Source organism: Giraffa tippelskirchi, chromosome 2 (genome assembly GCF_054371585.1).
Source record: "Giraffa tippelskirchi isolate mGirTip1 chromosome 2, T2T-mGirTip1v1.2.pri, whole genome shotgun sequence".
NCBI classification, from domain to species: domain Eukaryota; kingdom Metazoa; phylum Chordata; class Mammalia; order Artiodactyla; family Giraffidae; genus Giraffa; species Giraffa tippelskirchi.
This window is the reverse complement of record NC_137276.1, coordinates 16,538,470-16,555,602: the sequence shown is the minus strand read 5'-3', so window position 1 is coordinate 16,555,602 and position 17,133 is coordinate 16,538,470. Positions and strand designations below refer to the sequence as shown.

General features: G+C 42.6%; 1 protein-coding gene across 19 annotated transcripts in view; it reads right to left on the bottom strand.

Annotated features, from left to right (window-relative positions):
• ABLIM1 (actin binding LIM protein 1) overlaps window positions 1–17,133 on the bottom strand; it is a 331,405-nt gene that overhangs the window by 154,774 nt on the left and 159,498 nt on the right. For all 19 annotated transcript variants that reach the window (XR_014077821.1, XR_014077825.1, XR_014077827.1 and 16 more), the window contains one exon: window positions 6,315–6,449. Coding sequence is in view for 4 of the 19 variants with exons in the window: in XM_081573528.1 (XP_081429654.1) it covers window positions 6,315–6,449 (135 nt within the window). In the remaining 15 variants the exon portion in view is untranslated. The remainder of the gene's footprint in view (window positions 1–6,314; window positions 6,450–17,133) is intronic.

Below are 17,133 nucleotides of genomic sequence, written 5' to 3'. Positions count from 1 at the left end.
CCCCAGTATTCTCGCCTGGAGAATCCCATGGACAGAGGAACCTGGTGGGCTACAGTCCATAAGGTTGCAAAGAATGGGACACAACTGAAGCAACTTAGCATGCACGCATGCACGCAACTGGGAGGAAGATCTTGACAATGGCTGAAATGAAGACTGGAGGAGTGGGGATGGTGCTAGTAACCAAAAAATCCATTACTAGTTAGGTTTGGGAGGCCAACTGGAGATGCTGAGAAGGCTTTTGAAGACACCAGTCTGAACCACAGGGCAGAACTTTGGAATTGGTCATTTTCAGGGCACAGATGGTACTTCTAAACCATGAGACTGAATGAAGTCACTAGAAAGCAGACATACAGATGAGGTCTGAGCATGTGGTACTCCAAGGTTTCAGGGTCAGGATGTGAAAAGAACCAGCAATAGGGTGAGTTTCACTCCCCTGCTCTATGATAGAAACATTCCCATAACCTTTGCTATACAAATCATTTTTCTTAGAAGATGTGCTCTTCCTTGATTAAGCTAGGTGATATTCAGCATTCCCTTTCTCAAAATAGAAGCTATCATTGGAATTCCTTGGTGGTCCAGTGGTTGAGAACTGCCCATCAAGCAGGGGACACAGGTTCAATCCCTGGTCCTGAAGGATCCTACATGCCACGGGGCAACTAAGCCTGTGTGCCATAACTACTGAGTCCAAGCTCTAGAGCCCTCAAGCCACAAAAAGAGAAGCCACCACAATGAGAAGCCCTAGTGCCACAACTAGAGAGTAGCCCCCACTAGTCCCAACTGGAGAAAGAGCACACACCCAGCAACAAAGACCCAGGGAAGCCAAAAATAAATTTTTTTTAATATATTTTTATAAAAGCTTTCACAGACCTGAAACTGAGAGTTCTCAACAATGATAGAGAATTTGAGATTTTACCTGCAAGCTGGCAAGTTAGCCTGCCCTGGTGACATGGATTCTGGCAGAAGACATGAAACTCCTGGGTCAGAGCAAAAGACTTTTTGACTCAGGGCAGGTAACATGAGCTGCATATTTGTTATGCATTCCTCATGACCATGCCACTTCGCTCAGAGGCAAGAAAAGCAGGTCACCAGGATGCTCCACGTGCAGTGTGTTTGTGTCCCACCAAGGAACCTGACTACGCTAAAGCCTTTGACTGTGTGGATCACAGCAAACTGTGGAAACTTCTTAAAGAGATGGGAATACCAGACCACCTTATCTGCCTCCTGAGAAACTTGTATGCAGGTCAAGAAGCAACAGTTAGAACTGGACATGGAACAACAGACTGGTTCCAAATTGGGAATATACATCAAGGCTGTATATTGTCACCCTGCTTATTTAACTTATATGCAGAGTACATCACGCAAAATGCCAGGCTGGATGAAGCACAAGCTGGAATCAAGATTGCTGGGAGAAATATCAACAACCTCAGATATGCAGATGACATCACCCTTATGGTGGTGAGAGGGACAAAAAGGGAAGAAGAACTAAAGAGCCTCTTGATGAAAGTGAAAGGGGAGAGTAAAAAAGTTGGCTTAAAACTCAGCATTCAGAAAATTAAGATCATGGCATCTGGTCCCATTACTTCATGGCAAATAGATGGGGAAACAATGGAAACAGTGACTTTATTTTCTTGGGCTCCAAAATTACTGTGGATGGTGACTGCAGCCGTGAAATTAAGACACTTGGAAGAAAAGCTAGGACAAACCTAGGCAGCATATTAAAAAGCAGAGACATTACTTTACTGACAAAGGTCTGTCTAGTCAAAGCTATAGTTTTTCCAGTAGTCATGTCTGGATGTGAGAGTTGGACCATAAAGAAAGCTGAGTGCTGAAGAATTGATGCTTTTGAACTGTGGTGCTGGAGAAGACTCTTGAAGAATCCCTTGGACTTCAAGGAGATCCAACTAGTCTATCTTAAAGGACATCAGTCCTGAATATTCATTGGAAGGACTTTTGCTGAAGCTCCAATACTTTTGCCACTTGATTTGAAGAGCTGACTCATTGGAAATGATCCTGATGATGGGAAAGATTGAGGGCATGAGGAAAAGAGGGCGACAGAGGGTGAGATGGTTGGATGGCATCGTTGACTCAATGGATATGAGCTTAAGCAAACTCCGGGAGATAGGGAAGGACAGGGAAGCCTGGTGTGTTGCAGTCCATGGTGCCGCAATGAGTCGGACATGACTGAGCAACTAAACAACGACAAAAGGAACCTAAAGTTTAGAAAACTCCAGTCTTTTATAATGAGCTGTAAGCAAATCAATCTAACCTTTGTTCCAGAGGCAGATATTATCTTTATTATACTAGACAGCAAATAAGTCCATCCTCTACTCCAGAGGGAAATGCTGTCTCTGTCTTCTGAGAATATTCACTATACAAACACCCTTGAAAGATAATGCAGAACAAAAAGTGCCCACACTAACGAGAGATCCATGGATAATCATCTCCCAACAAGCGTCAAAATTGTGAAGCAGCATATTTTGAAGAATTTCTGAGTCCTTATCCTATTTCACTTTGGAATTCAAAATCTTAAATATTTTTAAAAATATATAAATTATATTTATTTAACTAGGTAACACTTCAACGTGGCACAAAATTCAGAAGATAAGCTATACAGGATTATCCTTTTATCAGCAAAAGATGGCATCAAAGTGGTTTCTCATTTGCTGTGAGAAGAGATTACATTTGTATCAGACTCATTTTCTTGCATCCTGTTTATTCTGCCTTCTACTCAATTTCCAAATGAGTCAGATTCTCTAAATAGATATTAAAAGCCGGAGCTCAGCACTGAGGGAATATAGGAAGCTGTCTCCATTTTACTAGAGCTTTGTCAATGTCCACCTGAACCCCAAATAACCCACATGCAGTGGGTTGTATCCAGTGGGTTAAGTGAAAGCTAAGAGTCTAAACTGGCATAAGAGTCTAAACAGCAGTGACATCTCACCCAAGTGCTGCCTGACAGTAGCCTTTAGCACAGGTTCTCTTATCTGTTCCATCTGCCAGGCAGAGACGCCTCGCTCTGTAATCAATGACAGATAGCTTTACTTACACTCTTTTCAGCTTATAATGTTGCTGTCTAGTAAGCATGTGAGGGTATATATCATAGTAAGCACTTGATAAATCTTGTTGGCTAACTATGCCGTTAGAAGCACTTACACATATTCAACTTCCAAAGAAATAGATAGCTACTATTCATTCACTCGTTCAGTCATCTTTCACCTTATTGGGCACCTAATGCACCAGGCATTGTTTTAGGTACCAGGTACACAGTGATAAACAAGACAGACAAAAATTCCTGCCCTCAAGGGGAGCTTACTCTCTCTTGGGGGGTGAAGGCACATGAATAAAATATGCTAAATAATGATACATGTTAAAGAAAAAAGATACAGGCGAAAGAGATGCAATATCTGGAGAAGCTGACATCTTTTACAGGATAGTCCAAGAAAGGCTTAATGAAACTAGAATTTTTGGCTAGACAGCCCTTCTCAATCCTCTGGTCTCTGGTCTTTTCTAAATGCTCTAGAACATTCTGACATAAAAATGGATCTAAGGCATTATCCTGAAAAAAAATGCTCAAGATAGACAACAATAATTATAATGAACAACATAATGTATCAATAAGGTAAACCATATAATAATAATTAACTTAAATATACCAATTATTAAATAGTAAATACATAATTATTAAATATTAAATTTTTACTAATTAAATAATTTCTTATTCTCTTATAGAGTATGTATTACGATCATGATATAGACGAGGTGGTACATTAAAAAATGGTCATATCACTGAAACAAAATCTGAATGAACATATAGCATTAAAAAAAAAACAACCTGCTGTAAGTTAGTGGAATGGTTGCTGCTAATAGGCAAGAGTGAAAAACAAAGCTGCTGAGTACTGGAGGTAAAGAACAGCTCCATCGGAAGCCTGCAGCCATATTTTATCCCCACTGAGTTATTATAAATTCTTTAAATAGCAGAAGCTTTGGGGATCTCCTTTTCTTTTAATTATAGAATCCACCCGGTAATTAAACCACTTTTCTCATCTCATAACCAGATGGGTACATTTTCCAAGGTTACAAATGGAAATCAGGTTTTACTTCCTTCAGATGCTGGCTTTGATATTAGTCAGTTCCTGTTCTTTCCCAGGGGAATTCCATACACAATCATAAAGCTTTAGCCATTATGTGGATGCCAAACACTTTCAACCCTTCTTCCCAACACAGACCAGTATCTCCTGAGTGTTAAGCCTATGAGACATTGTATGGATCATATATGCTCAGCCTCAGTGTATTATCTAAACTGAACTCTCCCCCCACAATAGCGTACCTAGTGCTCCTGTATTTTCTTATTTGGTGGCAACCTCATGTTAACCCAGGCAGTCCAATTGGAACCCTGGATCTTTCTTCATTCCTCACATCTAGTCAATCATAAAATCCTAGCAACTTTACTGGGTTAAGGTTAAATGTCTTAGGTTAAGGTAAGGTTAAAGTTAAACTGGTTAGATGTCTCTTAAATCTGCCCCCGAGTCCCTGTCACACTTGGTTCTACGTTCCTTACATTATTTCCACCTAGACTACCATTATATCCATGACCTTTCTGGATCTATCTGCCTGCCTCCAGTATACATCCTGTATTCTCTGCATCACAGCATTTACTCTTCAGTATCCTATGTGCATGTGGTCAGTTGCTCAGTTGTGTTTGAGCAACCCAGTGGACTGTAGCCCACCAGGCTCCTCTGTCCCTGGAATTTTCCAGGCAAGAATACCTGAGTGGGTTGCCATTTCCTACTCCAGAGGATCTTCCTGACCCAGGGACTGAACCCAGGTCTCCTGCATTGCAGGCAGATTCTTTACTGTCTGAGCTAGTATGTATCTCTTCAAATATCTCCCGAATTCCTTGACACATGGAGTGTGTATTCCATTAACATTTACAAATTGGATATATAGCTCTTGGACCATTAGATTCCAAGATGCCAGACATCTTAGGAAGTAACAGAGGTTCACCAACAAAACTCCTGCTCACCAATCCTGATCTTGCTACAGCTAAACCTATGAAGTCCTGGACAGTTAATTGGTTTAAGTTTGTGCTGTGAACTCTAATTCTTCCACTGCAACCCCTTCCCACCTTCATACTTATCTAGCTCTCCTATAAGATATTCAGTGTCCTCTTTCTTCTTCCTCTTTCAAAATCCAAAAGAGTCCAGCTCTTCTTTTTATTTCCACAGCCATTTGTATCTTAGGGCTCTCTTTCTAATTGTGGAACGTCACCTCTGGTCCATTCAAGAGTTTTGGGACATGGTTACTTTGAAGTCAGAGTCCTCATCACAGTCGAAAAGAAACATAAAGGACAGATAAATAAAGAGGTCCTACCATATAGCACAGGGAGCTATACTCGATATCCTGTGATAAACCAGAATGGAAAAGACTATGACAAATAATGTATAACTGAATCATTTAGCTGTATTGCAGATATTAACATCATATTGTAAATCAACTATGTCATGTCTGAAAGGGACCCTTGAGAGTCCCTTGGACAGCAAGGAGATCAAACCGTCAATCCTAAAAGAAATCAGTCCTGAATATTCATTGGAAGGACTGATGCTGAAGCTGAAACTCCAATACTTTGGCCCCCTGATGTGAAGAACTGACTCACTGGAAAAGACCCTGATGCTGGGAAAGATTGAAGGCAGGAGGAGAAGGGGGCGATAGAGGGTGAAACAGCTGGATAACATCACCGGTTCAGTGGCCATGACTTTGAGCAATCTTCAGGATATGGTGAAGGACAGGGACCTGACCTGCTGCAGTCCATGGGGTCACAGAGTCGGACACAACTTAGCGACTGAACAAGAACAACATGTTGTGTCATGTCTGTGTCTCAGTCACAAAGTCATGTTGAATTCTTTTGCAACCCCAGAATGTAGTCTGCCAGGCTCCCCTGTCCATGGAATTTTCCAGGCAATCAAATGTGCTTCAATAATATTTAAAATTTTTTTCAATTTTTTTAAAGAACCATAAAACACAGAACACAAGACTTTATTTCATTGCTCTATCACAATTATTATTCCCTCTCAGGATAAGGAACCTCAGTGAACACCCAAAGGCCTATGTACCCCTGGTCTTGGAGCTGGGGCAAGCTCAGTATTCCCCTTAACTTCAATCTATTCCTGAATTAGAGAAGGCGAACAACTCCAGGACTTGGGAGCACATTCAGTTATCATCTGGTGACTTGGGATGGAGTTAAGGAGACGGGGCTGCCTCCCAGACAAACACTGACCGTGACATGCCACATCGCCAGGAAGCCAGAGGTGCCTTACCTTTGCAGGTGAAACATTTGATGTGGAAATGCTTGGTCTGGACCCGAAGCACTTCCCCTTTGCACGGCTCCCCACATTTATGGCAGTGAATGACAGGCTTCTCTGATGGGTGGTGAGGGTCCTGAGGGTGGGCCACTGAAAGAAAAACAATGAAAGATCCATGTGAGTAGAAAGCGTTCCTACAAAAGGAGTCACTGTGGACGGTATAAGTATACCCATGATTTTAGAATCGAATGGGCCATGTATTGATTCATTAAGCACCAGTGGAGGCCCTGCCGCCATCTCATAATCACGGGGATACACAAAGCGAAGGGAGAGTTGTGGCTGTAACAGTCCACTGTTGGGGAAAATGCTATGCTTATTTCTCTGGGAGCCAGCACTCTTCTCTCTTCTTCCCAAACATCTCAAGGACTATGTATTAAATTACTGAGTCATTACATACATAATCTTGCTTGGTTCAATATGGTGTGATGTGTGCCTACCTTGATTTAGAAAATGCCTTTCAGCCAGGAGTTCACTGCAGACTGTAAGTCCCCTGAAGATGAGGGCTGGTTATTAATAAAGTTCACATATTGTTTTCTCCCCTCTGGGACTCCTCTTCCCTTCCCCCAGCTCCTCAGAACATAGCAGGGCACTCGTGCACCAAAGGGGCTTAGTCAACCTTTATTTCCTTCTTAGTTAGCAGGCGCTGGCTAGTTTCTTGTCTACCAGACAGTCATTCCTCATCTTCATTTGGCAACTCACTGAACCTGCTGGAGGTCTATTATGAGCCTCACATTGTGTGTGCTGGAGAAGGAAATGGCAACCCACTCCAGTATTCTTGCCTGAAAAGTCTCACAGACAGAGGAGCCTGGTGAACTAAAGTCCACGGGGTCACAAAGAGTTGAACACAACGAAAGTGACTTAGTACGCATTGTGTGCACGGTTCCTGGTACACACACTGCAGGTAGTCATTCAAGAAAAAAATCAATTAGAAACTATGTGGATGTCTCTGAACCTCAGACTCCTCTCCTGTAAAATAAGCAGGATTGGATCTGAGGCTCTTTCCAGGCTCTAAAATCATATGATGGGGTTTACAGGGATTATTCTTTCAGTTTCCAGAGTGTAGCCTTCAGAGAATGGAAGTTACTGTGATCGCCCTGCCCCAGGATAGGATGCAGGCTCCCCTGACAAAGGACCAAGAGAGAAGACAGCAAGAGGACACCTGTGACTTGATGCTACCCAAGGGTCTGCACTGAACTTGCAGTTTGTTCAGCCAGAAAATGCAGAGAGGCATTTTTAGCTATTAAATTCCTTTTCTGATTTGGGTCCTCAGAAGGAGGAATCATGCGATATATAAAAACGTATTGCATAAGTACCGACATAAGCATGATAGGGGGTAAGAAGAGTGAGCCTAAAATTAATCAACCAACACAAAGAATAAAGGTCATTTTTTTTCAAACAGTAAAACAGGATTGGACATGGTGAGAGAGGGGGGTGTGGGCAGATATTGCTGAAATTGAACTTCGAAATCACCTCCCAGCAAGGAGCTCTCTGTAAACGCCAAGTATAATAGTGCATTGTTTCTCTCGGACCACTGTAACGTTCACATTTCACCTGGAAAGAGCTTGAACAAGACAGTCCAAATAATCCATTACTAGCTAGATTCTCAGCAACAAGGTTCTTCTTGTGAGACTGAGACTAGGAGCAGGTTTAGTTTCGGGTTCAACACCTGATCTGAATTTTCTGCACTGGTCCCTGAAGTGTTTGGCAAAGGTGCCACCATCATGATACCCCTGCATTTCCCTATCGGCCTGCTGGGATCTTTCTTGGAAACCTATATTCACAACAGAAGTCAGTACTGCCTGAAGGAATTATGAAGGGACATGCTTTCAAGATCTCTAAACAACCACTGACTTTTAAAGTGATGTGCAATAAGGCCAAAAATCGATTGATCTGAGCATTAAAAAAAAAAAGTTTCCCATAACACTGTCTGCTTTATGCAAGGTTTTTCATGTGTTTGTTTCAAATTCTTGCTTCCAGTACAAATGGAGGAAAATAATATTTATTTAGCATCTGCCTCTAAGTGCCAGGCTCCCCTGTTGGTGAGGTGCTTACACATAAGTCATTTTATTCCATCCTCACCACCCCTCTCCCAGTAAGGTGGGTAATACTGTTCCCATTTGACAGATGAGGAAACCGAGCCTCAGAGAAGCTGAGCAGTCTGCTCAAAGAACAGTAAGTCGAGGCTCAAAGGTCTACACCCAGGCCTTTCTGACTCCCAAGCTCATGTTCTTCCTGGGCCATTTGTCTAAATCAGAAATTATTATAAGCCCAGCAATGACTGTTATAAGTTGGGCAATAACTTATTTAGGTGGGCTCAAGAGCTGTTTCAAAGCCACAACTAGGACTTGGCTTGTAAAGGCTTATACACTGTGTGCAGTAAAATATTGTTAGCTGGGCATGATACCCAGATGGTGATCTTCAAGATAGTGTGGCTGATCTCCTTTAACAGAATCCCTTGTGTCATGTATTAAAAATGCAGATTCCTACATGCACCCCAGTGTTCGTTGCAGCACTATTTATGTTAGGTGGGACATGGAAACAACCCATGTCAATCAACAGATGAATGGATAAAGGTGTGGTACATATATACAATGGAATATTACTCAGCCATTAGAAAGAATGAAATAATGCCATTTGCAGCATCATGAATGGACCTGGAGATTATCATATTAAGTGAAAGAAGTTAGACAGAGAAAGAGAAATAACATATGATATCCCTTACATGTGGAATCTAAAAAGAAATGATACAAATGACTCACAGACTTAGAGAATCAACTTATGATTCCCAGCGGGGAAGGATGGGGGAAAGGGATAGTTTGGGATGGACATGTACACACTGCTATATTTAAAATGGATAACGTATAAAGTCCTGCCTCCCAGGTGGCTCAATGGTAAAGAATCCACCTGCAACGCAGGAGACTTGGGTTCCATTCCTGAGTTAGGAAGATCCCCTGGAGAAGGAATTGACAACCCACTCCAGTATTCTTGCCTGGGCAATCCCATGGATAGAGGAGCCTGGCGGCTTACAGTCCATGGGGTCTCAAAAGAGTCAGACAAATTTAGTGACTACGACAAGGTCCTACCATAAGGCACAGGGAATTCTGCTCAATGTTATGTGACAGCTGGGATGGGAGTGGAGTTTGGGGAAGAATGTACACATGTACATGTGTGGCTGAGTGCCTTTGCTGTCCATGTGAAACTATCACAACACTGTTAATCAGCTATTACCAATATAAAATAAAAAGTTAAAAAATAAATAAAAATAAAAATGCAGATTCCTCAACCCCACTGAACTAGGGGTTAAAGTCAGGAGACGTATCATTTTAGTAAGCTGCTCAGGTGATTCTACGTACTACAGTTTAAGAATGATTGTCCCCATAGAATTCAGACAATATTGCAAAGCAAGTTACAGAGTAGAGTTAGAGTGGAAAAAATTAACCCATAAGACCATCCATCTCAGGAACAATATTAGAACACAGTGGATGTCTTGACCACGAGGGAGAATGCATTTTTGGATGAGAAACTGCACTGCAGTTTCTCTTGACACTTGAATTTTTCATAACTAAGCAAGCTGGCTATGCTGAGTAATGATGAGGGAAGGAAAATATCATTTCACTTCTTGGCTCTCCTGTTTGTCTCAACAAAGTTGCCAGGGCAAAGGCTGGCACTAGTCATAGAGTCAGAATTGGGATCAGCATCTGCATTTTGCAAGCGTTTCCCTTTGGAAATATATATTACACTGCAAAATCCTCCATGCCCAGAGATGACCTCCATTTTCACCCAGAGATGAGTGGAGACTTTATCATTTTACTTACTGTTCCATCACACATCAGTCTAGGCAGACACATCTCAGAACCACCTACTTGTGAAGAAATGGGCTTTGCTTGTTAGAGGACAGAATCCAAAGACCAAAAGAGACTCAGTATTGATTTCATCCCAACCCAAATCGGGATAGAGAAAAGAATGTCTCTCCTTTTTCAAGCTCAATAAAGAGGTTTTACATAACTTCCTTTGGCAGTTTGGTTAATACCAAATGTATATTCTTTGGCTCAATTCTATATTTTTGAAATATGCTGGGTCAGCTGCAATATAAAAATGACATTAATTCTGTACTCCTCTTATTTGCCAGCTGGCCCTGTTCCTACTCTTTCCTTGATTGCTTCATCTTTCAGAGCCTGGGTGGTCCCTCCTTATTCTACTGATAGGGAAAATGAGGGGCCAAGAGCTTACATTTCTTGCCCAAAGTCAGCCCCGAATTATTGGCAGAGGTACACTTAGCACTTGAACTTCCCAAATCTTTCTACTGTACCAAGTAGTCAGTGGTTCATCCCGGAATCTGGGCAGCCACGGTTAAAATTTTCCATGGCCCAACAGTTTGTTGCTACAATAAGAATAATACAATGGAAAACCTGAAGCGTGGTTGCATATCTCCTTAACAGTGAGGAAATGTGTATGAAGAGCCAAGAGTCTGCTTGCCTGAAAAGGTAAAGGGATTCCTCCACTCCAGTTTGGAGGGATTCTGGAGACTCAGTTAAGGCAGTCTATTGCAAGCCTAATGTAAGTTTCACACTGCCTTTCAAAGTCAAGCGAAGCAGGTTAGCCTTATCCCTGAGACTCGAGCATAGAACAGGAACCACAGTTCCATTAGAATCTGTTACTTTGGAAATGCCTACTGGAGATTACAGGCAATGAGACTGGGACAGAAAGTGGAGATCACTAAGGAAAACTGTCACCTTCAGTGTCCTCAAACAGAGGACATTATGGCCATGAGAGGAAAGCTAAAATGATTAGGTGGAGTCCTTCCTAATATTCCAGAACCAGCTTCACCTCATCTAAGTTCCTCCTATCTGGGGGACAGACCATGAAACTAGACTACTAGAATCAGAACATCTGAGAAAGCATATTGGAGATAAAAATCTCTTTAGTGGGTGACTATCATGAGCCTATATGACAGCATTCATATGCATTATAATTGCCCCGGGCTATTTGAACTATTCATATCTGTCAAGATGGTGGAGTAGAAGGATGTGTGCTCATCTTTTCCTGCGAGCACTCCAAAACTGCTGAAAAACCATCGACAGGAGAATGTTGGATCCCACCAATAAAAGATACCACTTTACTTTGCCCAAAAAGTACGTATGGTCAAAGCTATGGTTTTTCCAGTAGTCATTTATGGATGTGAGAGTTGGACCATAAAGAACTGAAGAATTGATGCTTTTGAACTGTGGTGTTGGAGAAGACTCTTGAGAGTCCCTTGGGCTGCAAGGAGATCCAACCAGTCAATCCTAAAGGAAATCAGTCCTGAATATTCATTGGAAGGATTGATACTAAAGCTGAAGCTTCAATATTTTGGCCACATGATGCTGACTCATTAGAAAATACCCTGATGCTGGGAAAGGTTGAAGACAGGAGGAGAAGGGGGTAACAGAGGATAAGATGGTTGGAAGGCATCACTAACTCAACTGACATGAGTTTGAGCAAGCTCCAGGAGCTGGTGATGGACAGGGAGGTCTGGTATGCTGCAATCCATGTGGTTGCAAGGAGTTGGACATGACTGAGCAGCTGAACTGAACTGATTTGAACTATTCAGAGTCTCCCAGGTAATATAGTCCCCTCCCAAGTGCCCTTCCCTCTCATTAGCACCATCACTCTCTCCACCAGCCTTTGAAACCACACCAGGCTTGATGGTTTTCAAAACCCTTCCATCTGCATTATCTCAAGTCACTCTCACAAGAGCCTTATGAGGTAGGAAGAGCAGTAACAGTCAAGCCCATTTTTAAAACAGGCAGACGGAGACTCAGAGGGACAAAGTGATTCACCCAGGGTGACACAGCCATGAAACAGAAAGTTGGCAATAAACCAATTCAGTGCTCTCTACAGCCAAACAATCCCCTAATCACTGATGCTTGGAACCTCTCAGTCATCCTGATCCCACCCTCTCATTCATCCCCCATGAAATTCTGTCCACCCTCCCATCCTTTAGTCATCCCTTCACTCACCACATGAATCCACCCTTCAACCCCTTTCTCAAGATTGCTGAGAGTTCCCAGCACCTTGGCTCTTTCTTCTTCAGTGTGGCCTTAGAAGTGCAGGTCACTCAAAGAGGTGGACATTACTCCCCACTCCGTAAGCTCAGGCTGTGCTTGGTGACTTCATTCCAGAGGGGACAGTATGGCAGTTGGGTGGGAGAGAATCTTTACAGTGAACAAATCTAACAAGCACTACCTCACCTGGGCAATCAAGGTCAACACCAACAATCAACATCATGTTGAGAGTGTGTACCTCTGATATGATGTGATGACAATTGGCATTTTGCCCCCATGACCTTCTCTCCCATAAACGTCATAACCCTAGTCTAATCATGAGAAAATCCCCAAAATGAGGGACTTTGCACAAAAACCTGATTAGTACTCTTCACAATCGTCAAGATCATCAGAAGCAAGAAGGAAAGTCACACTGTCACAGCCAGGAGGAGCCGAAAATGATGCGATGACTAAATGCAGTATGGTGTCCTGGATGGAATCCCAGAACAGAAAAAAGACATGAGAAAAAAACAAGAAAATATAAATAAAACACAGACTTAAGTTAACAACGTGTCAACCTTTGTTCATTAACTATTACAAATGAATTATGTTAATGCAAGATGTTACTCACATGGAAAACTAGTATATGGAAACTATTATTTTCTCAAATTTTCTGTAAGTCTAAGACTGCTCTAAAAATAAAATTTATTAAAATAAAAACAAAATAACATCCATTGTTTCTCTTAGTCCCAATTTATCAAGTCTAAAGTTCTTGGTACTATTTCAGAGATCTTCAATAACATGACCCATGATAGCTATTTAGATATTTAAGAAGGAACTACATTTGTTAAGTACTTCTCACTGTGTTGATTGGTTCTGAACTCAGGCCAATCTGAAAGATGAACACTAAAGTCCTCTGCTGTCCATTTGTAAGAATATACAAAGCCTCCTTTGATGAGGTCTCCTGACTACTTCCTGATCTTCATCTTCCTTGCCTTTACTCACGTCATATGCCTCACTTAAAATAACTTCTCCTCTCCTCATCTGCTTGCTCCTTGGAAGAAAAGCTATGACCAACCTAGTCAGCATATTGAAAAACAGAGACATTTCTTTGTCAACAAAGGTCCATCTAGTCAAAGCTATGATTTTTCCAGTAGTCATGTATGGATGTGAGAGTTGGACCATAAAGAAAGCTGCTCACTGAAGAGTTAATGCTTTTGAACTGTGGTGTTGGAGAATAATCTTGAGAGTCTCTTGGACTACAAGGAGATCAAACCAGTCAACCCTAAAGGAAATCAACCATGACTATTTATTGAAAGAACTGATGCTGAAGCTCCAATACTTTGGCCACCTGACACAAAAAGCTGACTCATTAGAAAAGACCCTGATGCTGGGAAAGACTGAAGGCAGGAGGAGAAGGGGACAACAGAGGATGTGATTGCTGGATGGCATCACCGACTCAATGGATATGAGTTTGAGCAAGCTTCAGGAGATGGTGAAGGACAGGGAAGCCTGGCATGCTGCAGTCCATGGGGTCGCAAAGAATCGGACATGACTGAATGACTGAACAACTCCTCATCCGCTCAAATCCAACCGGACACACAAGGCCTAGTCCACATCCTGGCTCTTATCTGATGCTATCACTGTAGTTTATATGCATAAAATATTTCATTCTCTTCCAAGTCCTAAAGCACTAAATATCTGCACTGTTGTCCAGCACTTAATTGTCTCTTGCTCTAAGTTTGCTTTGGTTTCACGATGCATCAGTCCTGACCCTACAAAATCCCAAGATCAATTCCTTCAGCTTTCTGGGATTCTTCTTATTTCAAATAACCTGAGCTGTTCTTTCTGTGCTCCTCAGTTTAATTTTTAGATCACGGAAAAGAGGGTTATCATTCAATACCACTACTGAGGTACCTCCCCCATGAAGCTAGTGACTCCTGAACATATGACATCTCAAGGTCACTCTGTAACACTATTCTATTATTGCAGAAGAACCATTTATTGAGTACTTACTATATCCAAGGCCCTGTCATAACTGTTTTTTCCCTGCAATCACAGATAACCTTACAACTGCCTTCCTGGGGGAGTTGTTTCATTATTCCTGTTTTGCAGAGCAGAATACCAAAACAAGGAGTTCAAAACCTTGCTCAAGATCACACAGCAAGGAAGTCTTCTGACTCCAAAGCCCAGGCTCTGAAGCACTGCGTAGGGGGTTTCCACAGGAAAGTCTTGTGCAGCCTAGACGGAAACCACACTAGTGTGATGTACTAGATTCTGATTACACAGTTCAGAAATGCTGAATACCCAGCTGCATCAGAATCCCATAGGTAACACCTGCTAGTAAATAAGCAGATGGGAAATAGCACTTCAAATACCAAAAGAAGTTACTCCAGGCTGCGGCGACTTACGGGAAAAGAACAATTGCAGGGGAAGGGGAACAGACCGAGGAAAACCAACACAAGTTCAGGAGGACACTGCCTGCAGCCTCCGCTCTGAGCAGAGGTCTGGGCTGGAAAATTGTCTCTGGTTGGGACTAGTCTGGGTTTGCAATCACACAATGATATTCCGCTGCTAAGCTTGGTTTCTGCCTGAAGATAGGAATCCTGTTTTCCTAGGAGTCTACATTTCAGAGAGAATGCTTCATTACTAAGAATACTTTCTAAGCTTCTACTGCATTGTTGCTGTTTAGTCGCGAAGTCGTGAAGTGAAGTCACTCAGTTGTGTCCGACTCTTTGCGACCCCATGGACTGTAGCCCACCAGGCTCCTCCATCCATGAAATTTTCCAGGCAAGAGTATTGGAGTGGATTGCCATTTCCTTCTCCAGGGGATCTTCCCGACCCAGGGATCGAACCCGGGTCTCCAGCATTGCAGGCAGACGCTTTACCATCTGAGCCACCAGTCGCATCTGACTCTTTTATGACCTCATGGACTGTAGCCCGCCAGGCTCCTCTGTTCATGGGATTTCCCAGGCAAGAATACCGGAGTGGGTTGCCATTTCCTTCTCCAAGGGATCTTCCTGACCCAGGGATCGAACCTGCATCTCCCGCATTGGCAGGTGGATTTTTATCACTGAGCCACCAGGGAAGCCCTTCTACCCCATCAGTTCCCACTTAATTGTAAACACGCATCACACAGATGTGTTCTCCCCCTCCTACCGCTTCTCTCTGCCTCCTACTCCCTTTCTTTATGCTGCTGCAGCTGCTACTAAGTCACTTCAGTCGTGTCCAACTCTGTGTGACCCATAGATGGCAGCCCACCAGGCTCTGCTGTCCCTGGGATTCTCCAGGCAGGAACACTGGAGTGGGTTGCCATTTCCTTCTCCAATGCAGGAAAGTGAAAAGTGAAAGTGAAGTCGCTCAGTCGTGTCCAACTCTTAGCAACCCCATGGACTGCAGCCTACCAGGCTCCTCCATCCATGGGATTTTCCAGGCAAGAGTACTGGAGTGGGGTGCCATTGCCTTCTCCATTCTTTATGCTAGAGAGGTACTATTATTGAGCCTAGGAATCAAAAAACTCAAGAGTTTAAATGAGTGCATAGAGTGCTTAATTCACAGTTTACCTAAAAGTCTATTTCCTGCTGTGGCAAGTGGTAGTTACAGGAAGCTACCCACTGTTACTATGTTGTTAGTTACCCAAAATGATCCTTCTTTGAATTGGCTTCCGTGACCTAATTTTCTCCCACTACGTTAGTCTGGTAATCAGGATTATTATTTGGCACAAAGCACAGGGCTGCCTTAGTACAAACACTCCCAGCGAGCAGTCGGATGGCTCTAACTTTCTGCCACTTTGGGCTTTCCACTTGTAAGAGATCCCAGTATGTGACGTTTCTTTTCTGAGCCAATGCCATAGGCCTCTGCTATTCCTCCCAACATAAAAGACACCATCAGCCATGAGGCAGCTGGGATCCTGATTATAGAAACAGCCCAGGCTCTAATCCAGTTAATCTGATTCCCCCATGGCAAAGAGGTGCTAGGATTATAAAAATTCAGCTAGGAAATTTCCTCCTAAATTTCATTCTAAATCATAGGATGCTTCTACCCTGCCATGCTACCCCTGCTTTTTATGTATAAAGGTTAATCTTAGAAGCGGTTTAACATCAGCTTGGGTGTCTTATCCTCCTCCTTCTAAAAGACTGACTCCCTCGACACACCTTTTGGTTAAGATGACTCAATGAGGCAACACCCTTCTTTGACCTCTCCTAGTCCATCTCTGCCAGGAGAAATATCAATAACCCCAGATATGCAGATGACACCACCCTTATGGCAGAAAGTGAAGAAGAACTAAAGAGCCTCTTGATGAAAGTGAAAGTGGACAGTGAAAAAGTTGGCTTAAAGCTCAACATTCAGAAAACTAAGATCATGGCATCCAGTCCCATCACTTCATGGCAGATAGATGGAGAAACAGTGGAAACAATGGCTGACTTTATTTTTCTGGGCTCCAAAATCACTGCAGATAGTGACTGCAGCCATGAAATTAAAAGACGCTTACTCCTTGAAAGGAAAGTTATGACCAACCTAGATAGCATATTAAAAAGCAGAGACATTACTTTGCCAACAAAGGTCCATCTAGTCAAGGCTATGGTTTTTCCAGTGGTCATGTATGGATGTGAGAGTTGGACTATAAAGAAAGCTGAGTGCAGAAGAATTGATGCTTTTGAACTGTGGTGTTAGAGAAGACTCTTGAGAGTCCCTTGGAATGCAAGGAGATCCAACCAGTCCATCCTAAAGGAGATCAGTCCTGAGTGTTC